The sequence below is a fragment of the Hemibagrus wyckioides genome, linkage group LG05 (assembly GCF_019097595.1).
Source record: "Hemibagrus wyckioides isolate EC202008001 linkage group LG05, SWU_Hwy_1.0, whole genome shotgun sequence".
Lineage (NCBI taxonomy): Eukaryota > Metazoa > Chordata > Actinopteri > Siluriformes > Bagridae > Hemibagrus > Hemibagrus wyckioides.
In genome coordinates, this window is record NC_080714.1 from 19,894,259 (window position 1) to 19,917,818 (window position 23,560).

General features: G+C 42.5%; 1 protein-coding gene across 1 annotated transcript in view; it reads right to left on the bottom strand.

Moving 5' to 3' along the window:
* Nucleotides 1-3,282: 3,282 nt before the first annotated feature.
* LOC131353362 (putative helicase mov-10-B.1) overlaps nucleotides 3,283-23,560 on the bottom strand; it is a 28,877-nt gene continuing 8,599 nt past the window's right edge. The window contains exons 9-22 of the mRNA XM_058390350.1: nucleotides 21,880-22,053; nucleotides 21,537-21,684; nucleotides 21,055-21,216; nucleotides 20,132-20,229; nucleotides 19,949-20,046; nucleotides 19,741-19,839; nucleotides 19,543-19,645; nucleotides 19,328-19,445; nucleotides 7,554-7,745; nucleotides 7,056-7,130; nucleotides 6,802-6,927; nucleotides 6,606-6,694; nucleotides 5,718-5,836; nucleotides 3,283-5,485 (exon numbers count right to left, since the gene is read on the bottom strand). Coding sequence (XP_058246333.1) covers nucleotides 5,424-5,485; nucleotides 5,718-5,836; nucleotides 6,606-6,694; nucleotides 6,802-6,927; nucleotides 7,056-7,130; nucleotides 7,554-7,745; nucleotides 19,328-19,445; nucleotides 19,543-19,645; nucleotides 19,741-19,839; nucleotides 19,949-20,046; nucleotides 20,132-20,229; nucleotides 21,055-21,216; nucleotides 21,537-21,684; nucleotides 21,880-22,053 — 1,663 coding nt within the window. The 3' untranslated portion in view covers nucleotides 3,283-5,423. The remainder of the gene's footprint in view (nucleotides 5,486-5,717; nucleotides 5,837-6,605; nucleotides 6,695-6,801; nucleotides 6,928-7,055; nucleotides 7,131-7,553; nucleotides 7,746-19,327; nucleotides 19,446-19,542; nucleotides 19,646-19,740; nucleotides 19,840-19,948; nucleotides 20,047-20,131; nucleotides 20,230-21,054; nucleotides 21,217-21,536; nucleotides 21,685-21,879; nucleotides 22,054-23,560) is intronic.

Genomic DNA, 23,560 nt, shown 5'->3' on the forward strand with positions numbered 1-23,560 from the left:
GTCTATCCCAGGGGACTCGGGCAAAAGGCATTGCAAGGAACAATTAAATACACTCACACACCAATTCACACACTACAGACAACTTTGGGACGCTAATCATCCTACAACAAGTCTTTGGATTTGGTCGGAGAGACGATAAAGCATGGAGAGAAGATACAAACTCCATGCACATATGGCAGAGGTAGGAATCAAAGCCCCGTCCCTAGAGGTTCGTGTCAAGCGTATTGACCTCCAAACCACCACACCCCCTGCACTGGAAATCATAAACAATTTTAAATGCTTGATTAAAAAAGACATATTCTGAACTTATTACTATACTGGACCTAATATAAATATAACCCCAAGACATAATTAAACATGGCCGATGCTGTAATGGAAAAACTGAAATGTTGTGTAACTGAGAAAGTAGACTGTAGGCTTGTTGTGCCATGGTCAGAACACAAGGTGCAGCTAACCAAGGTCAACTGATAAAAATATGCTTAGCTGAGAAAGACAAAAGTAAGTAGCCAGTGAATGTTTTTGTTACCTTATAAGGAGTTTAATAAGGAGATTTTTTCCTAAAAAAAAGTATAACAAGTGATCAAGGCCCTTCGTCTCTGAGATTTCTTGGAGAGCAGTGAGTCTTGTTGCGCAGCAGTACAATAAAACTATAGCCTTTTTTTTTTTTACTCTTGCCCATGAATACCGGTGTCCTATTTTCTCAAAACTTCTACTACACTCTAAGGTGTCACCCAGATGAGGATGGTTTCCTTTTGATTCTGGTTCCTCATCTTAATATCATTTCAGAGAGTTTTTCCTTTCCAACATCACCACTGGCTTTCTCATTAGGGGTGGGTGGGTAAGTAAGTAAGTAAGTAAGTAAGTAAGTAAATAAATAAATAAATAAATAAAGGAGGTTTGTCTCAAGAGAGAGCACTAAAGAGATGACCATAGTGCCTGATCTTAAAAGCCCCAAGGTTGGGACATAATCCCCCTCCTCTAATTGGCTTATACTAATGTGTATCACTCTAAATCACCTTTTCAGTCACTAGATGTCTCCACATCCCTTAAGATCATCCATCTGTTATCTAAAGGAAACAAGGTCACTGAGCAGGCAGACCTAGGAGATGTCTCCTGTGGTAGCTCAGTGCCACTCAGTGTTGAACTATTGCACAGATCATGGAGTTCAAATCCCAGTGCTGGGGTCTTCAGGAAGGCCCTTAACCCTTAACTGGCTAGATGTGGCGTAAATTGAAGCTTTTAATAAACAATGAACTTCTCTTTGTCACATCAAGTTGCACATCAAGTTTCACACGTAGTCCCTTCAGTGAAGTGTTCATTTTCGAGTCTCATTAAGATAACATAATGAAACTGAGTATACACAGCATAAAAAATATATATATATATATATGTATATATATATATATATATATATATATATATATATATATATATATATATATATATATATATATATATATATATATATATATATATAATAATCTTAACTGTATTCCCTGTTTATTTTACCACTTCCTAGCATTTAAATGTAAACATTTCCCCCCATACATTTTTTTCAATCTGATTTACAGGCGCAGGTCAGGATGAGCTTCTCTCTTTGGAATGTACTAACTGGGGATGGTTTGCTTGACCGAGCAGGGTTAATAGGCATCATTTTAGAAATGAAACCTTTTTTCTGGCTGTAGAGTGAGACTCGGCTTTTTGGATAATCAAGCCTTTGTGAAAGGAACAAGATATCAGTGGGCAGGTTTCCATCATGCTTTAATTAAGACACAGGAAAGAGCTGAGCAGCCAAACAAAGGCACACAGGATTAGGAGACGTGTGCGATAAAGTGACTCACGCCATTATCTTTCACCAAGAAAACGTTGATAATGCGATGCGAGGGATGGAGTCTTTTTTTTTTCTTTCTTCTTCTCCCACCCTGCAGCATTTTATTCCACTTTTTTACATGGATTACTTTAAGCACAGAATGACCTTTAAAAGCCCAGCGCTCTTGTATTTTAAGGTAATATTACAAATCTGCATTCCTGTTAGAACTATTACAATCGTGACACTTTCTGCATAAAATTATGCTTCATAGATCCCTGAGGGACCCCAGACCTCTAAATTCTCTAAAGAACCTTTTTAGTCACTGGAACCTGTTCAGTCCTGATTAACATTTGCTAATCTACATCATGATAACAGAATTAAAGTTCAGGTGTTAACTGACCAGCTCATTGATATTTGATATTTATTGATATAAACCAATGTGAGACTCTGAGACGAGGAGAAAATGCTTAAAAAAACAGCTTGTTTGACAATAGATATAAAGGACACACACACACACACACACACCAAACACGAACATGAAGTAAGGTTGTACATAACAGCACTTTTTGGCCTCAGGAAATATATTCATCTCCACAGTAACAGAAATCTCTCAGCTTCCTTTTTGCCCCGGATTGGAAATCGACTTATCTGACATTCTCAATCAGTATAAACATACGAATTATTTTAATTGCCCCGAGTCTGATATAAACTTAGTCAGGACGCTGTCGGCTTTCAGTGTGAGATGTTTTTATATCTGTTGGGATAACCTTATACAAAATTTTAGTGGTTGAAGAAAACATATTCAAATTTTAGATGGTTATGAACAAGCACTTGGAGCATCTCAGAGAGCAGAAATGGGACTGATATCACCATTTACATTGAGTTTTTGTGTAATTGAAACCTTTCTGTGAATGTATTGCCCCAAGTCGGCAAGATAAAAACAGAGATACGAATGAAAACCTACTTAAATCCCTGAGTGTCTACTTTCATGAGCACCACTGTGGAGTGTGACATGACAAAAACATCCAATGCTGAACATCCATCCATCTTCTATACCCGCTTTATTCCTAATTAGGGTCACGGGGGTCTGCTGGAGCCTATCCCAGCACACATTGGGCAAAAGGCAGGGGTACACCCTGGACAGGTCACCAGTCCATCACAGGGCCACATATAGACCGACAACCACAGGCAATTACCAATCATCCTAATGTACATGTTTTTGGACTGTGGGAAGAAACCAGAGTACACAAATTCCACACAGAAAGGCCCCTGCCTGTTAGAACCCAGGATTTGAACCCAGGACCTTCTTGCTGTGAGGCAACAGTGCTAACCACTAAGCCACCATGCTGCCAAATGCTGAACATGGACACTACAAAACAGGCAATAATCCCTTTTGTATTGTGTCTATTCAAAAAATATTAAATGTACCCTTAAGTATATTTTTTTAAAATATTAAACTTAGTTAAAGCAAATTCTCATGACTAATAAACATTTTATTATTTTTAATTAATTTTATTAACAAGATTTCAACTCTTACACAGACAGATAAAGTCCAGAAAAATTCTCCTCAAGCATTTCAGACACATTTAAAAAAAATAATAAAAAAATAAAATCCTGATTAATATAATCTCTGCATAGGTTTTTATCATTTATACTTTAAGAGATTCAGCTTTCATTCCCGTTCTAACTTTATGACAAACTTTCTTTCTGATGGCAGATCAAGGCTCAACATCATTTCAACATATTTCAAGTATATGAATATTTCAGTGTCGTGTGAGAGTTATTCTAAATGATTATGCATTTTTAATTCATAATAAATTTGGTCTGTGCAGCTTCTGTGGACTAAAAAAAAATGAAGGGGCAGAACATGCACATTTAATGCAACTATGTAAGAAGCATGCACACCAAGTGGGGACAGAGGAGGGGGAAAAACAGAAAGACAGAATAAGTCCCTGATTTCTTAAAGGCTTGTTTGTATAAAAATACATATACATTTGATAAAACCTGCAGAAAAATGTGCAAACTCATTTACTCGGTTCCAAAGACGTTTTTCAATGCAAAGTGTTTTGCAGGTTCTTCTTAATGAATAGAAAAATTACGGCATTTAAAGGATGTTTAGGAAATTCTGTGTCTGTTATTATGCCTGAGAGTCATTTCATAAATGATGCAAATTGAGGACAGGAATTAAATTTGTGAAAATCGATTTCCGAACACAAAACAATTGTTTTGTTTTCTTAAAAGTTCAGCCAAAAAATAAATAAAAATTGAGAAAGCTGATGTCACTTAATATTTGTAACATGTTCAGTCCATCTAAATATTTTCTTTCATACAATATACAAACATATTAGACATCCATGTGTACTCTTATTTTGATTTTTTTCTTTAAAAAAATCAGTCTTTAATCTGCGTTATACTAATTTAAATTCCACTTTCTCCTACTGCTCCCCATGTGGCATCATCGATTCTACATACGTCTCAAAAATTACACAAATTCACAGATGTGCTTTATTTCTTTACACTGCTTTGGTGGGCCTTTCAGTTCACTTTCGCACAAGCTGCAAGTCATACAATACAGCCAAAAGTTTGTGGACACCCCATCAGCGTATCCTTATATGGCTCTTCTTCAAAATGTTGGGAGATATTTGGAAGCACTCAGTTGTATAGAATGTCTTTGTATCCTGTTTTATTGCTTCCCTTCACTTCAACTAAGAGGCGCAAACGTGCACAAAGTGAGCTCCATGAGGATGAAGGTTGAAATGGAAGAACTTGAGTGTCCTGCACAGAGCCTTGACCTCAACCCCACTGAACATCTAGAATTAAGATTAGTTCATTCTTAATAAAGTTAACTGAGATGAACTAGAATGCTGACTGCACTCCAGACCTCACTGAAATCAGTGCCTAACCTCGTTAATGCTCTTGTGGCTGAAGGATCATAAATCCTCACAGCCATGCTCCAAACCTAGTTGAAAACATTCCTAGAATAGTAAAGGTTTCATAAGAGCAAAAGGTTCTGAAATAGGATGTTAAAAAGTACATATGGCTGTGATGGTCAGATGTCCACAAACTTTTGGCCGTATAGTGCATGTGTAAATTAGCGAGTCTAGCATCAGCCAGGGGGCTGGGCTGATTAAAATGAATGCTCTTAGTGAATATAAACACTGTATTACAGTAAGCACAAGGCACGCTCCTTCATATTGTCCTGGTTTCTCTGATAAGCACGTGCGCACGACTACCTCAGCACTATGGCTACTGCTTATCAAAACACGCAAAGACACATTCACCATGTCACAAAGGTATGGATCAATGTATGAAGGGAATTTTCATTGCTTTAGTGCTTTAGCGTTACTGTAAAGCTGCTTTGGGACAACATCCATGATTAAAAGTGCTTTATCAATTAAATTGAATTGTAAGGAATAGTACAGTCCCTAAACCTAACATCCGAAATGAACTGGAAAGTACAATACTTCAAAAAGTGCTCTTCTGCTCTGCCAAAGAAAACACAATACCCTTCAAAATTAGAAAGTGGCAACTCAGCGTAAACAGATTGAGGGAGGGAGAGAGAGAGAGAGAGAGAGAGAGAGAGAGAGAGAGAGAGATAGAGATATTCTCATGGTTACTGTTCACTCCTCCACTCAGGATTTTCATACTGCTGGATGACACTTTCTTCAGTTTCCACTAGAGGGGGGATAAGAAACACAGAGAAAAAAAAATAAACATTAAGCATTTCTTAAATAGTTTGTTTCTGCACCTTGCAATTAATCTATTATACAAAGAAATATTTTCTTTGCTAATAATTTGTCATACTGCTTATAGAAGCAATTCTAATATAACTGTTATCTATAGTATAGAGGAAATGTAGGAATTAATTCAGGTCCATGGGATATTCCATCAATAGTCCAGTACTGACCTTCATCCTCTGGATGGATTTTGAGGGCCATGAGCCGAGTCATCACTTCCTCTGTGCCCTCTACAGAGAGGCGAGTAAAACCAGTGCAGCCTCCCTCTTCAGTGCAATAATCGATAAACCTTAACACACACACACACACACACACACAGTATGAACAAAATAACACACCAAATTCAAGTACAAACTTTTGATCTAAACTGGCCTTGAGGTAGCAGAAGGAATAAAGATGTGATTTATGTACAGGAATGTTGACTGCTATGGAGTTTATCTAAGACCTTGGTGCCGAGACTCAGATACATTCTGTTGTTAAACAGAGAGAATGATTATTTTGGCGGTGTGCTGAAAGCTTCAATCCACACTTTCTCAGTGTTTTTCTGTTCCTGGAGTTGTTCCCGAAAGATATAAGTAGGGGAGGTCAAAACATTTAAAGTCAAACATTGTTTTAAAAGGCACTTATTGTTAAATTGTTAAATAGCTGTTTGGGCTTCGAGGAGCTTAGTGTGGGAAATAAAATATTCCCATATATAGCAGCATTGCTTTATACAAATATCAAAGACAAAACATTACTGTGGTCACAAAATGTAAAAGGATATTAAATATTAAAAATATCTAATGTGGAATTGCCTCCATATTTATATTAATATTTAATACATATAGTGTTTATTACATTTTCCTAACTTAGGAAAGTCTTAAAATCTTCTGACAAAATTTATGCTGTAGAAAAACATAGTGTGGAGTGTAGTTCACATGCTTTCTGGTTTTTTTTTTTGTAATACTTAGGTGCTCTTTAAATATAATTTAAATATAATAAAGGAAAGTTCTCCAGGTTAGTAATTCAATCAGTGGATCAGTGAATGTAATAAATATTGAGCAGATGGTCTTGCGTACTTGCACCAGGACGCATCACTACTGAGTATGACAGGGTTTCCCACAATGATGAGCAGAGCCTTGGCTCGAGTCAAAGCAACATTGAACCTCTACAAGAGAGAAAGAGAGAGATTGTAATTTTGTAAGTTTTTTGTTTGTGATTCTGTGAGTGTGTAATTGTGTGTTTATCGTGTGTCTATGTTTGTGTCTGAGGTACCTTTTCATTTCTAAGGAAACCGATGTTGAAAATGGAATCAAATTCAAGATAATCGCTGCTGCTGCGGACAGTCGACACGATGATCACCCTCCTTTCTTGACCTTGAAACTCCTCCACTGAGCCCACCTGCAGCACACACACACACACACACACACACTGAATCTCTGATAGTGTTGTGAAGGAGACGTAATGATGGAGTACTGAAGGCCATACCATGGTCACAGCAAACTGAAATGAACTACTCTCAGTGATACCTTCAGGTGTTCGATGTCCTCGAAGACTTTCAGCTCTCGATCACATTTTATGATGGCCTTCCGCAATTTCTCCACCTGTGACCCAACACGTAAATACACACACGGTCTATATTATATCTATATGTATTATTAGTAATATACTAAAAGAAAACTCAATCGATTATAACCTACTACTCACAATTATTCAGAATATTAATTTTATTATCATTTTTATTGAAACTCGTTAGTTGCTGTGCCAAGTGACGAGCCAAGAATTTAGAATTTTCTGCCACTTCTGTCCCAAAATCTTTCTGATGTTTACAGGGACTCACCAAGGTTCCAACATTCATGATACAAATGTTTCTGCAGACAACCTTTAAAAGTGTCTTAATATATTTCTGTGTTTGACCTTCTACACATCTATATATACTGCTGCCTGCATGTGAACTGCTAACCCAAGACAGAAGTAAATACCAGGTGTGATTGTGGCTCTCCTGGCTGGTGAGTGTTCGTTCCTACCTGTTTCCTGTATGGGGTGATGATACCAATGTCTTTGGGTGAGATCCGGGCAATGCCTTTCTTGCCCTGTGTCAGTAGCAGTTTCTTCAGGTAATCAATGACGACTAAGATCTCGCTGGTGTTGAAGAAAGACGGACTATTTGACTCACGCTCATCCTTCCCTGACACACCATGAAAAATCAGAGGAAAATCCTGAAAAATAAAACAACTGATTAAAAAAAAAAAACCACTGAAAAATAAATGCACTGATGTTATTAAGAACACTGAATCACAAAAATTCAAACCAGAGTAAATGACAGCATACACTAACAAACGACTGTTTCAAAAAATGTATCACTAAACCTGTAAACAAAAGATATACACTATATTGCCAAAAGTATTCGCTCACCTGCCTTGACTCGCATATGAACTTAAGTGACATCCCATTCCTAATCCATAGGGTCCAATATGACGTTGGTCCACTCTTTGCAGCTATAACAGCTTCAACTCTTCTGGGAAGGCTGTCCACAAGGTTTAGGAGTGTGTTTATGGGAATTTTTGACCATTCTTCCAGAAGCGCATTTGTGAGGTCACACACTGATGTTGGACGAGAAGGCCTGGCTCTCAGTCTCCGCTCTAATTCATCCCAAAGGTGTTCTATCGGGTTGAGGTCAGGACTCTGTGCAGGCCAGTCAAGTTCATCCACACCAGACTCTGTCATCCATGTCTTTATGGACCTTGCTTTGTGCACTGGTGCACAGTCATGTTGGAAGAGGAAGGGGCCAGCTCCAAACTGTTCCCACAAAGTTGGGAGCATGGAATTGTCCAAAATGTCTTGGTATGCTGAAGCATTCAGAGTTCCTTTCACTGGAACTAAGGGGCCAAGCCCAGCTCCTGAAAAACAACCCCACACCATAATCCCCCCTCCACCAAACTTTACACTTGGCACAATGCAGTCAGACAAGTACCGTTCTCCTGGCAACCGCCAAACCCAGACTCGTCCATCAGATTGCCAGATGGAGAAGCGCGATTCGTCACTCCAGAGAACGCGTCTCCACTGCTCTAGAGTCCAGTGGCGGCGTGCTTTACACCACTGCATCCGACGCTTTGCATTGCACTTGGTGATGTATGGCTTGGATGCAGCTGCTCGGCCATGGAAACCCATTCCATGAAGCTCTCTGCGCACTGTTCTTGAGCTAATCTGAAGGCCACATGAAGTTTGGAGGTCTGTAGCGATTGACTCTGCAGAAAGTTGGTGATCTCTTCGCACTATGCGCCTCAGCATCCGCTGACCCCGCTCCGTCAGTTTACGTGGCCTACCACTTCGTGGCTGAGTTGCTGTCATTCCCAAACACTTACACGTTCTTATAATACAGCTGACAGTTGACTGGAATATTTAGGAGCGAGGAAATTTCACGACTGGATTTGTTGCACAGGTGGCATCCTATCACAGTTCCACGCTGGAATTCACTGAGCTCCTGAGAGCGACCCATTCTTTCACCAATGTTTGTAAAAACAGTCTGCATGCCTAGGTGCTTGATTTTATACACCTGTGGCCATGGAAGTGATTGGAACACCTGATTCTGATTATTTGGATGGGTGAGCGAATACTTTTGGCAATATAGTGTATATCTAATACAAAAGACATGTCAGAGTGAAGACATACAACACAGACAAAGGCAGGGGGATGGATAATCAGTCAAGATGCTTTCACATATGCAACGTGTAGTCCGTTTTAACCAAACCCTTGTTGTCTCCTCCTTGGCGAAGTTCTGGTGAGAATGCATAATTTGGACTGTGCTATGAACCTGTGCTAAGTCGAGCTTTAACTCAAATTCTGTGAGCAACAAAATGCAGGAACGATAACATCTAACATACTAAGGCTACCTGGGTAGGAATGATGGGGAATGAAAACAGAAGGGAGGAAGTAAAAGACCATGAAAACAAAAAGTGACAGGGAAGCTTCATATTTGTATTTGGATTTAGACACAGACTGGGTGTGGCCTGATCCAAAGGATTCTAACAGATGTTCAGCTCAGCTGTATCACTTGACATCATAATTGGTACATAGGCTCCTGTTTCTTTTCAGTCCTCTAATCCTGCTCACAGTTTGTATTTTGTTTGTACCTGCCTGCAGTAGTTTCCAGTTACGGCTCTATTCACCAAATTATAAACATATTATTATTAATTTAAACCACCACAACCCTGATCAGGCAGTTACTGAGTTAAGAATGCTGTACATTCATGTAAGTTCAGTGTCACACATACCTGTACAGGTTAATGAACATGGTCTGTCTCCGAAAGTAATAAAAATTATAATTTGATTTCATACCCTTACTAATGACTTAATCATTTATAAATTAGTTCTTTCTTCATTATCATGTGGTAATCCTTCATTATACTCTGTATAGCTACAACATTTATGTGCTTCCTGTTATTTAGACGTGTTTGAGAAAGTAGAAAGATGTCCTTGAAGGCTTGATTTAAGGCATAGAGGGAGGCTGACTCCATAAAGATTGATTGAAGACATCTGTGGGATGTGAAGCTGCGGCTGTATGATGTGAAGCTGTGGCTGTATGATGTGAAGTTGAGGCTGTATGATGTGAAGCTGCGGCTGTATGATGTGAAGCTGCGGCTGTATGATATGAAGTTGAGGCTGTGGGATGTGAAGCTGCGGCTGTATGATGTGAAGCTGCGGCTGTATGATATGAAGTTGAGGCTGTGGGATGTGAAGCTGCGGCTGTATGATGTGAAGTTGAGGCTGTATGATGTGAAGCTGCGGCTGTATGATATGAAGTTGAGGCTGTAGGATGTGAAGCTTCGGCTGTATGATGTGAAGCTGAGGCTGTATGATGTGAAGTTGAGGCTGTGGGATGTGAAGCTGCGGCTGTATGATGTGAAGTTGAGGCTGTATGATGTGAAGCTGAGGCTGTATGATGTGAAGCTGCAGCTGTATGATGTGAAGTTGAGGCTGTATGATGTGAAGCTGTGGCTGTATGATGTGAAGCTGCGGCTGTATGACGTGAAGTTGAGGCTTTATGATGTGAAGTTGAGGCTGTGGGATGTGAAGCTGCAGCTGTATGGTGTGAAGCTGCGGCTGTATGGTGTGAAGCTGCGGCTATGGGATGTGAAGCTGCGGCTGTATGATGTGAAGTTGAGGCTGTGGGATGTGAAGCTGCGGCTGTATGATGTGAAGCTGCGGCTGTATGATGTGAAGCTGCGGCTGTATGATGTGAAGCTGCGGCTGTATGATGTGAAGCTGCGGCTGTATGATGTGAAGCTGCGGCTGTATGATGTGAAGTTGAGGCTGTGGGATGTGAAGCTGCGGCTGTATGATATGACGTTGAGGCTGTGGGATGTGAAGCTGCGGCTGTATGATGTGAAGCTGCGGCTGTATGATGTGAAGCTGCGGCTGTATGATGTGAAATTGAGGCTGAGGGATGTGAAGTTGAGGCTGTATGATGTGAAGTTGAGGCTGAGGGATGTGAAGTTGAGGCTGAGGGATGTGAAGTTGAGGCTGAGGGATGTGAAGTTGAGGCTGTATGATGTGAAATTGAGGCTGTGGGATGTGAAGCTGCGGCTGTATGATGTGAAGCTGCGGCTGTATGATGTGAAGCTGCGGCTGTATGATGTGAAGCTGCGGCTGTATGATGTGAAGCTGCGGCTGTATGATGTGAAGCTGCGGCTGTATGACGTGAAGTTGAGGCTGAGGGATGTGAAGCTGCGGCTGTATGATGTGAAGTTGAGGCTGTATGATGTGAAGCTGCGGCTGTATGATGTGAAGCTGCGGCTGTATGATGTGAAGCTGCGGCTATGGGATGTGAAGCTGCGGCTGTATGATGTGAAGTTGAGGCTGTGGGATGTGAAGCTGCGGCTGTATGATATGAAATTGAGGCTGAGGGATATGAAGCTGCGGCTGTATGATGTGAAGTTGAGGCTGTATGATGTGAAGTTGAGGCTGTATGATGTGAAGCTGCGGCTGTATGATGTGAAATTGAGGCTGAGGGATGTGAAGTTGAGGCTGAGGGATGTGAAGCTGCGGCTGTATGATATGAAATTGAGGCTGAGGGATGTGAAGTTGAGGCTGAGGGATGTGAAGTTGAGGCTGAGGGATGTGAAGCTGCGGCTGTATGATGTGAAATTGAGGCTGAGGGATGTGAAGCTGCGGCTGTATGATGTGAAATTGAGGCTGTATGATGTGAAGCTGCGGCTGTATGATGTGAAATTGAGGCTGTATGATGTGAAGCTGCGGCTGTATGATGTGAAGCTGCGGCTGTATGATGTGAAGCTGCGGCTGTATGATGTGAAGCTGCGGCTGTATGATGTGAAATTGAGGCTGTATGATGTGAAGCTGAGGCTGTATGATGTGAAGCTGCGGCTGTATGACGTGAAGTTGAGGCTGTATGATGTGAAGCTGTGGCTGTATGATGTGAAGCTGCGGCTGTATGATGTGAAATTGAGGCTGTATGACGTGAAGTTGAGGCTGTATGATGTGAAGTTGAGGCTGTGGGATGTGAAGCTGCGGCTGTATGGTGTGAAGCTGCGGCTGTATGGTGTGAAGCTGCGGCTATGGGATGTGAAGCTGCGGCTGTATGATGTGAAGTTGAGGCTGTGGGATGTGAAGCTGCGGCTGTATGATGTGAAGCTGCGGCTGTATGATGTGAAGCTGCGGCTGTATGATGTGAAGCTGCGGCTGTATGATGTGAAGCTGCGGCTGTATGATGTGAAGCTGCGGCTGTATGATATGAAGTTGAGGCTGTGGGATGTGAAGCTGCGGCTGTATGGTGTGAAGCTGCGGCTGTATGGTGTGAAGCTGCGGCTATGGGATGTGAAGCTGCGGCTGTATGATGTGAAGTTGAGGCTGTGGGATGTGAAGCTGCGGCTGTATGGTGTGAAGCTGCGGCTGTATGGTGTGAAGCTGCGGCTATGGGATGTGAAGCTGCGGCTGTATGATGTGAAGTTGAGGCTGTGGGATGTGAAGCTGCGGCTGTATGATGTGAAGCTGCGGCTGTATGATGTGAAGCTGCGGCTGTATGATGTGAAGCTGCGGCTGTATGATGTGAAATTGAGGCTGAGGGATGTAAAGTTGCGGCTGTATGATGTGAAGCTGCGGCTGTATGATGTGAAGCTGTGGCTGTATGATGTGAAGCTGCGGCTGTATGATGTGAAGTTGAGGCTGTATGATGTGAAGCTGCGGCTGTATGATGTGAAGCTGCGGCTGTATGATGTGAAGCTGCGGCTGTATGATGTGAAGCTGCGGCTGTATGATGTGAAGCTGCGGCTGTATGATGTGAAAGTGAGGCTGAGGGATGTAAAGTTGCGGCTGTATGATGTGAAGCTGCGGCTGTATGATGTGAAGTTGCGGCTGTATGATGTGAAGTTGAGGCTGTGGGATGTGAAGTTGCGGCTGTATGATGTGAACTTGAGGCTGTATGATGTGAACTTGAGGCTGTATGATGTGAAGCTGCGGCTGTATGATGTGAACTTGAGGCTGTATGATGTGAAGCTGCGGCTGTATGATGTGAAATTGAGGCTGAGGGATGTGAAGTTGAGGCTGAGGGATGTGAAGCTGCGGCTGTATGATATGAAATTGAGGCTGAGGGATGTGAAGTTGAGGCTGAGGGATGTGAAGTTGAGGCTGAGGGATGTGAAGCTGCGGCTGTATGATGTGAAGCTGCGGCTGTATGATGTGAAGCTGCGGCTATGGGATGTGAAGCTGCGGCTGTATGATGTGAAGTTGAGGCTGTGGGATGTGAAGCTGCGGCTGTATGATATGAAATTGAGGCTGAGGGATATGAAGCTGCGGCTGTATGATGTGAAGTTGAGGCTGTATGATGTGAAGTTGAGGCTGTATGATGTGAAGCTGCGGCTGTATGATGTGAAATTGAGGCTGAGGGATGTGAAGTTGAGGCTGAGGGATGTGAAGCTGCGGCTGTATGATATGAAATTGAGGCTGAGGGATGTGAAGTTGAGGCTGAGGGATGTGAAGTTGAGGCTGAGGGATGTGAAGCTGCGGCTGTATGATGTGAAATTGAGGCTGAGGGATGTGAAGCTGCGGCTGTATGATGTGAAATTGAGGCTGTATGATGTGAAGCTGCGGCTGTATGATGTGAAATTGAGGCTGTATGATGTGAAGCTGCGGCTGTATGATGTGAAGCTGCGGCTGTATGATGTGAAGCTGCGGCTGTATGATGTGAAGCTGCGGCTGTATGATGTGAAATTGAGGCTGTATGATGTGAAGCTGAGGCTGTATGACGTGAAGCTGCGGCTGTATGACGTGAAGTTGAGGCTGTATGATGTGAAGCTGTGGCTGTATGATGTGAAGCTGCGGCTGTATGATGTGAAATTGAGGCTGTATGACGTGAAGTTGAGGCTGTATGATGTGAAGTTGAGGCTGTGGGATGTGAAGCTGCGGCTGTATGGTGTGAAGCTGCGGCTGTATGGTGTGAAGCTGCGGCTATGGGATGTGAAGCTGCGGCTGTATGATGTGAAGTTGAGGCTGTGGGATGTGAAGCTGCGGCTGTATGATGTGAAGCTGCGGCTGTATGATGTGAAGCTGCGGCTGTATGATGTGAAGCTGCGGCTGTATGATGTGAAGCTGCGGCTGTATGATGTGAAGCTGCGGCTGTATGATATGAAGTTGAGGCTGTGGGATGTGAAGCTGCGGCTGTATGGTGTGAAGCTGCGGCTGTATGGTGTGAAGCTGCGGCTATGGGATGTGAAGCTGCGGCTGTATGATGTGAAGTTGAGGCTGTGGGATGTGAAGCTGCGGCTGTATGATGTGAAGCTGCGGCTGTATGATGTGAAGCTGCGGCTGTATGATGTGAAGCTGCGGCTGTATGATGTGAAATTGAGGCTGAGGGATGTAAAGTTGCGGCTGTATGATGTGAAGCTGCGGCTGTATGATGTGAAGCTGTGGCTGTATGATGTGAAGCTGCGGCTGTATGATGTGAAGTTGAGGCTGTATGATGTGAAGCTGCGGCTGTATGATGTGAAGCTGCGGCTGTATGATGTGAAGCTGCGGCTGTATGATGTGAAGCTGCGGCTGTATGATGTGAAGCTGCGGCTGTATGATGTGAAAGTGAGGCTGAGGGATGTAAAGTTGCGGCTGTATGATGTGAAGCTGCGGCTGTATGATGTGAAGTTGCGGCTGTATGATGTGAAGTTGAGGCTGTGGGATGTGAAGTTGCGGCTGTATGATGTGAACTTGAGGCTGTATGATGTGAACTTGAGGCTGTATGATGTGAAGCTGCGGCTGTATGATGTGAACTTGAGGCTGTATGATGTGAAGCTGCGGCTGTATGATGTGAAATTGAGGCTGAGGGATGTGAAGTTGAGGCTGAGGGATGTGAAGCTGCGGCTGTATGATATGAAATTGAGGCTGAGGGATGTGAAGTTGAGGCTGAGGGATGTGAAGTTGAGGCTGAGGGATGTGAAGCTGCGGCTGTATGATGTGAAATTGAGGCTGAGGGATGTGAAGCTGCGGCTGTATGATGTGAAATTGAGGCTGTATGATGTGAAGCTGCGGCTGTATGATGTGAAATTGAGGCTGTATGATGTGAAGCTGCGGCTGTATGATGTGAAGCTGCGGCTGTATGATGTGAAGCTGCGGCTGTATGATGTGAAGCTGCGGCTGTATGATGTGAAATTGAGGCTGTATGATGTGAAGCTGAGGCTGTATGATGTGAAGCTGCAGCTGTATGATGTGAAGTTGAGGCTGTATGATGTGAAGCTGTGGCTGTATGATGTGAAGCTGCGGCTGTATGATGTGAAATTGAGGCTGTATGATGTGAAGCTGCGGCTGTATGATGTGAAATTGAGGCTGTATGACGTGAAGTTGAGGCTGTATGATGTGAAGCTGTGGCTGTATGATGTGAAATTGAGGCTGTATGACGTGAAGTTGAGGCTGTATGATGTGAAGTTGAGGCTGTATGATGTGAAGCTGCGGCTGTATGATGTGAAATTGAGGCTGTATGACGTGAAGTTGAGGCTGTATGATGTGAAGTTGAGGCTGTGGGATGTGAAGCTGCGGCTGTATGGTGTGAAGCTGCGGCTGTATGGTGTGAAGCTGCGGCTATGGGATGTGAAGCTGCGGCTGTATGATGTGAAGTTGAGGCTGTGGGATGTGAAGCTGCGGCTGTATGATGTGAAGCTGCGGCTGTATGATGTGAAGCTGCGGCTGTATGATGTGAAGCTGCGGCTGTATGATGTGAAATTGAGGCTGAGGGATGTAAAGTTGCGGCTGTATGATGTGAAGCTGTGGCTGTATGATGTGAAGCTGCGGCTGTATGATGTGAAGTTGAGGCTGTATGATGTGAAGCTGCGGCTGTATGATGTGAAGCTGCGGCTGTATGATGTGAAGCTGCGGCTGTATGATGTGAAGTTGAGGCTGTGGGATGTGAAGCTGCGGCTGTATGATGTGAAGCTGCGGCTGTATGATGTGAAGCTGCGGCTGTATGATGTGAAGCTGCGGCTGTATGATGTGAAGCTGCGGCTGTATGATGTGAAGCTGCGGCTGTATGATATGAAGTTGAGGCTGTGGGATGTGAAGCTGCGGCTGTATGGTGTGAAGCTGCGGCTGTATGGTGTGAAGCTGCGGCTATGGGATGTGAAGCTGCGGCTGTATGATGTGAAGTTGAGGCTGTGGGATGTGAAGCTGCGGCTGTATGATGTGAAGCTGCGGCTGTATGATGTGAAGCTGCGGCTGTATGATGTGAAGCTGCGGCTGTATGATGTGAAATTGAGGCTGAGGGATGTAAAGTTGCGGCTGTATGATGTGAAGCTGCGGCTGTATGATGTGAAGCTGTGGCTGTATGATGTGAAGCTGCGGCTGTATGATGTGAAGTTGAGGCTGTATGATGTGAAGCTGCGGCTGTATGATGTGAAGCTGCGGCTGTATGATGTGAAGCTGCGGCTGTATGATGTGAAGCTGCGGCTGTATGATGTGAAAGTGAGGCTGAGGGATGTAAAGTTGCGGCTGTATGATGTGAAGCTGCGGCTGTATGATGTGAAGTTGCGGCTGTATGATGTGAAGTTGAGGCTGTGGGATGTGAAGTTGCGGCTGTATGATGTGAACTTGAGGCTGTATGATGTGAACTTGAGGCTGTATGATGTGAAGCTGCGGCTGTATGATGTGAACTTGAGGCTGTATGATGTGAAGCTGCGGCTGTATGATATGAAATTGAGGCTGAGGGATGTGAAGTTGAGGCTGAGGGATGTGAAGTTGAGGCTGAGGGATGTGAAGCTGCGGCTGTATGATGTGAAATTGAGGCTGAGGGATGTGAAGCTGCGGCTGTATGATGTGAAATTGAGGCTGTATGATGTGAAGCTGCGGCTGTATGATGTGAAATTGAGGCTGTATGATGTGAAGCTGCGGCTGTATGATGTGAAGCTGCGGCTGTATGATGTGAAGCTGCGGCTGTATGATGTGAAGCTGCGGCTGTATGATGTGAAATTGAGGCTGTATGATGTGAAGCTGAGGCTGTATGATGTGAAGCTGCAGCTGTATGATGTGAAGTTGAGGCTGTATGATGTGAAGCTGTGGCTGTATGATGTGAAGCTGCGGCTGTATGATGTGAAATTGAGGCTGTATGATGTGAAGCTGCGGCTGTATGATGTGAAATTGAGGCTGTATGACGTGAAGTTGAGGCTGTATGATGTGAAGCTGTGGCTGTATGATGTGAAATTGAGGCTGTATGACGTGAAGTTGAGGCTGTATGATGTGAAGTTGAGGCTGTATGATGTGAAGCTGCGGCTGTATGATGTGAAATTGAGGCTGTATGACGTGAAGTTGAGGCTGTATGATGTGAAGTTGAGGCTGTGGGATGTGAAGCTGCGGCTGTATGGTGTGAAGCTGCGGCTGTATGGTGTGAAGCTGCGGCTATGGGATGTGAAGCTGCGGCTGTATGATGTGAAGTTGAGGCTGTGGGATGTGAAGCTGCGGCTGTATGATGTGAAGCTGCGGCTGTATGATGTGAAGCTGCGGCTGTATGATGTGAAGCTGCGGCTGTATGATGTGAAATTGAGGCTGAGGGATGTAAAGTTGCGGCTGTATGATGTGAAGCTGCGGCTGTATGATGTGAAGCTGTGGCTGTATGATGTGAAGCTGCGGCTGTATGATGTGAAGTTGAGGCTGTATGATGTGAAGCTGCGGCTGTATGATGTGAAGCTGCGGCTGTATGATGTGAAGCTGCGGCTGTATGATGTGAAGCTGCGGCTGTATGATGTGAAGCTGCGGCTGTATGATGTGAAAGTGAGGCTGAGGGATGTAAAGTTGCGGCTGTATGATGTGAAGCTGCGGCTGTATGATGTGAACTTGAGGCTGTATGATGTGAAGCTGCGGCTGTATGATGTGACGTTGAGGCTGTGGGATGTGAAGCTGCGGCTGTATGATGTGAAGTTGAGGCTGTGGGATGTGAAGCTGCGGCTGTATGATGTGAAATTGAGGCTGTGGGATGTGAAGCTGCGGCTGTATGATGTGAAGCTGAGGCTGTATGATGTGAAATTGAGGCTGTATGATGTGAAATTGAGGCTGTGGGATGTGAAGCTGCGGCTGTATGATGTGAAATTGAGGCTGTGGGATGAGAAGCTGAGGCTGTATGATGTGAAATTGAGGCTGTGGGATGAGAAGCTGCGGCTGTATGAAGGGAAATTGAGGCTGAGGGATGAGAAGCTGCGGCTGTATGATGTGAAGCTGCGGCTGTATGATGTGAAATTGAGGCTGTGGGATGAGAAGCTGCGGCTGTATGAAGGGAAATTGAGGCTGAGGGATGAGAAGCTGTGGCTGTATGATGTGAAATTGAGGCTGAGGGATGTGAAGCTGCGGCTGTATGATGTGAAATTGAGGCTGAGGGATGTGAAGCTGCGGCTGTATGATGTGAAATTGAGGCTGAGGGATGTGAAGCTGCGGCTGTATGATGTGAAATTGAGGCTGAGGGATGTGAAGCTGCGGCTGTATGATGTGAAATTGAGGCTGTGGGATGAGAAGCTGAGGCTGTATGATGTGAAATTGAGGCTGTGGGATGAGAAGCTGCGGCTGTATGAAGGGAAATTGAGGCTGAGGGATGAGAAGCTGCGGCTGTATGATGTGAAGCTGCGGCTGTATGATGTGAAATTGAGGCTGTGGGATGAGAAGCTGCGGCTGTATGAAGGGAAATTGAGGCTGAGGGATGAGAAGCTGTGGCTGTATGATGTGAAATTGAGGCTGAGGGATGTGAAGCTGCGGCTGTATGATGTGAAATTGAGGCTGAGGGATGTGAAGCTGCGGCTGTATGATGTGAAATTGAGGCTGAGGGATGTGAAGCTGCGGCTGTATGATGTGAAATTGAGGCTGAGGGATGTGAAGCTGCGGCTGTATGATGTGAAATTGAGGCTGAGGGATGTGAAGCTGCGGCTGTATGATGTGAAATTGAGGCTGAGGGATGAGAAGCTGCGGCTGTATGATGTGAAATTGAGGCTGAGGGATGTTAGGTTGCGGTCATGTCTTGTTATCTATGATTAATATAGCATATGTGTGACCTAAGGTTAAGATGATGAAGTTCTTACAGTCCTAGTATTTTTAATTTGTATCCTTGTGTGACTTCTTCTCCTAGGTGAGATTAAACTAAAACTTGAGTCACCTGTGTCTCTGTGAGTTTTTATTATTTCATTTTTAACTTTTTATTTCACTTGAGAAGGCAATTTTTTTCCACCACTGTAAAAACTTCCCCTTTGTGCACCTTAGTTTGTTGTGTCCTATGGTTAAAATTATTTAACAAAAATATTGCATTTTGAAGTAATGCTCATTTTTATCTCACCTGTTTGGGAAGGTGTTCCCAGGTGCAGTAAAAGTTGGTAGTGAATTCATCTGCACATGGCTGCAGCTCTCCATCGTAAAACATCTCATTAGGAGTTTTCAGGATTGCCCTGTGAGACCTGCATGTCATCAGAGGACAAAACAGCTTTTGTCATAAGAAGTAATGAATTACAAAACATCCGAATAAAACAGATATACAGACAAGCTGGACGTGACCTGTAGTTGCGCAGCAGCTTGGTGACATAGATACTGTTGAATCCGGTATCTGTTCTCTTATAGAGTTGGTTTTTAGTCATCAGCCTCTCCAAAAGTGACAGACCTTCAGACAAAAAACAGAACTTAGAACAAAACTGGGTAAAAAGAGAGAGAAGAAAAAATGAAGAAATAGTCTTATTTTACACTAGAATATCTTACCCAGGCCATATTTGATAGCTAATGGAGACCTTAGAATAGGCCCAAGCTGTCTCGGATCTCCGGCCAGCACAAGCAGCCCTGTCTCTGCCCGCAGCAGACCTGGCACAAACGCACAATTCAAACTGTAGTACTTTACAGTACACACACACACAGACCAAGCACAGTACCATAAAATTAGCTTCCCACTGTATCAGTTACTGTTTCTTACCAGCAATGGCAATAATAGTCTCACACTCCACTGCATGGCCAGCTTCATCCACAAAGATATGAGTGAAATGACCGGCAGGCACCCCTCCAGTGACCAGCCTGCACACATGCATGCTTCATAACAAGTACCGCATATTTTAATGATGTATTCATCACAGTATTGATCTTTGTAAGGAAATTTTACCTGCCAGCAGTAACCACAGTGGTGACCACAATCTTAAATTCCATCAACTCTTCTTTACGTGGAAACTCAAACATATCACCTTTAAGATTACTAACTACCTACAGAAACAGAAGATATACATGAGATTGACCACACTCTGCATAGTGCTCTATAAACATTAATTCATTTAAAATAAGCGAAAGCAAAAAAAAAAAAGTACCTTTACATAAAATAAATGTGGCAGCCAGGACAACCATATACATGGATATATTTTGACATGTTCTGTTTTATGAAGTCACTAAACTAAGTTTAACTCTAAGTATGGTCATCTCCACAGGTGAAAAGGGAGAAAACTTTAAAGTGTCTTTAAAGATTCCACTTTGACACCCCAGTGACTGTTTAAAGCAACTACATTTTAGTGGTTTAATTTGTAATTATTTCCTATATAATAACTAAAATATAAAAAAAAATAATAAAACAACATCGTTCAATGTAAAACAGGTAATTCCTTTAAACATAAGATATCTCTTCAGACCTTCCTACTGAGGTACATGTCAGTTATGGTGTTTGATGATCAGGAGCTCTCGACTCTACATTGCTGTTGAAATAATTGCTGATGAGTTCTGTTCCCATTCTGTTAGAAATTTGTCCAGCCATCTTGTCTCTACATTGTCGTCAACAGCGTGCGAGAGCTCCCGAGTCATGTCACAGCCGGTAGTTAAACGTAATCGATTGCTCATATGTCTACTTTATTATGGAGCCTCATAACTTAATAAAAACTTATTCAGATTTTATGACTGCCACGTTTGTTCAACTCCCTCCTTATCTATTAACTTTATATGCCGTTTGCACAAGCTTTGTGCGTCATGTTAGCAAAATATATATTTACATTTTCATAAAGTAGAGTTATCACATTCTTATTCGGAAAAACATCATGCACTAACCTGCAGAGAAGGGGGCACTTGTTCGGGGTTGCGACTGCTGGCGTACATTCGGTACACTTTGTGAGTGTCAACGTGTGGCAGCAATTTCTCGCACAGCTGATCTGCAGCGCTGTTAGAAGGAGCACATGCCAGGATATGCACATCCGCCAAACACTTTTCTACCTGGCAGAGGATGACATGTCATACATATTAATGCCATATTCGTATGATTAGTGTGGCTCTGACGACAAAAGAGCAATATAAAAAAACACAGTTATGAAATACCTAATAATTGGGGGAAAGATCACACATGAAACTATATCTTCTAAAAAATACATGTAAATTCCTATCTCTTTTCTCAAATTTAGTTAAGGTATGTATGTGTGTGTGTGTGTGAGAGAGAGAGAGAGAGAGAGAAACAAAACACAAGTGCATGATGCCCATTATATGCCCTTTGTATTTACAGGGCATGTGGTGTAAACATATGCTCAAACCTGCCCCACCTGTTTAATGGCTTCTACCATCGTAACTGTTTTTCCTGTGCCAGGAGGTCCAAACACCAGGTACGGTGCTGGCTTAGACACTCCAGCTACAATGTTGCACACTGCAGTGTATTGCTCAGAGTTTTCCTGCAGCTTTCTGTCAAACAGGCTAATTAGAAACACACAACACATCAGTTTTTACTGGGTTTTTTTTACCGACAGTGTAGTAAAAGTCAGTTTGTAGATACTCCAACAACGAGGATAACGAGGACTTGCTATTACTATAGAACATATGTACACACACACTCCTAGTGTAAATGCATAGCAGAAATACATTGACTTTCTTAAACAATGTAACACTGACCTCAGTGATGGTTTTGGCCTTTCGAATGCGACATTTGATTCTTTAGGGAACAGCACATCTTGAAGGCGGTGTTCGACAGCTAGATGCACAGCACGATGCTGGAGTCTCATTGGGAGTCGGTTAAGGGTGAACTCCACCTGAAACTTCATGTTCTTTATGAAACCGTCCAAGAACCTACAAATCCGTACTAAAAATTAGATATATATACACAGTATATTGCTAGTTATTTAGTTTTATATGTATTATATATATATATATATATATATATATATATATATATATATATATATATATATATATATATATATATATATATATATAGTTATATATCTGCCATCTAGTCACTGAACCCTAACAAATAAACACTAGTTAGCTAAGTCAAATGTTGTTCCATTCCAAAAACCCACTGAATGTGTGTAAGACGTACATAATAAAAGGTCTATAATAAACTTTTCACAAATTATAACGGGATAAAATTGACATTAACACTGCACAACTGCAACTGATGCCACAGGAAAACGTTCCGCTTTTGTCTGCAGATCTCATTTCCATATGCAATGTCTTTTTTAAAACCATGACACATACTATTTTCACCAAATCTGAATACACTATTGCCAATTCCTCGTAGTTACAACAGAATACTGTCAGTAAAGGATGAGAAAAAAGATGATGAAATCACAACAAACAGGAAGCTGTTTCCTGTTGTATAAGGGAGCAAATTCGCATAGTACAGAGTGTGTGACTGGAGCAGGTGCTCCACATAAGGCCCTTCTATCATATATATATATATATATATATATATATATATATATATATATATATATATATATATATATATATATAAATATATAAAAGAGATATGGGTGCTTACATAACAAGGACTATTACTATAGAACATATGTACACACACCCCTAGTGTATATATATATATATACACACATAAACATTTGCATTTAAAATCTCACAATTCAGAAAAATAAGCCATTAGGATTCATTTTGTCCTAAAACATATTCCAGCACTACTCACAGATGCCTTACAACAGTGAGACATCATCTTTATCACTGTCTTTTTCCCCCTCTTTAGCACATCTGCCAGCCATGTTATGACTAAAATACTGGCCCACATTTATCCAGGGTATTTGTTGGATTAGTCCCATTTATCAAAGGAAAGGATTTATTCATAAATCATTTGTATGAGCAATTAAGACAAATAAGCCATTAGATCTACTGAATAAAAGGAGGATGTCTGCAGTGGGTATAAACAGGTTTTGCTTGCCACATCATCTTCTTTTAATGCTGTGCAACACTTTAATACAGCCAGTTAAAACTGACTAGCAAGTTAAGTTTAAAAATACGGTTTTTCGAAGTTTTCTTGGTGTCACCAAATCCAAATCCTCTGTGCCATGCACGTGCCTGGTCATTTACAGGTGACTGCCATTCTTTACCATATACATGTACATACTGTACAACATGTGCGTACAAATAAAATCAGTGTTTCTGGAGCGTTTGTACATCTACTGGAAAAAATGTGTGTGGTTTGACTTCTGCAAAACATTAACTTTACTACAAAATTGACTAATGTGCTCCATTCTGTGTAATGAACATACTGTATGTAATAAAAAAAACCCTATATCTTTTATCTATTAAGTTCACGACACAGCAATTCTCATTGTTTTTTGGC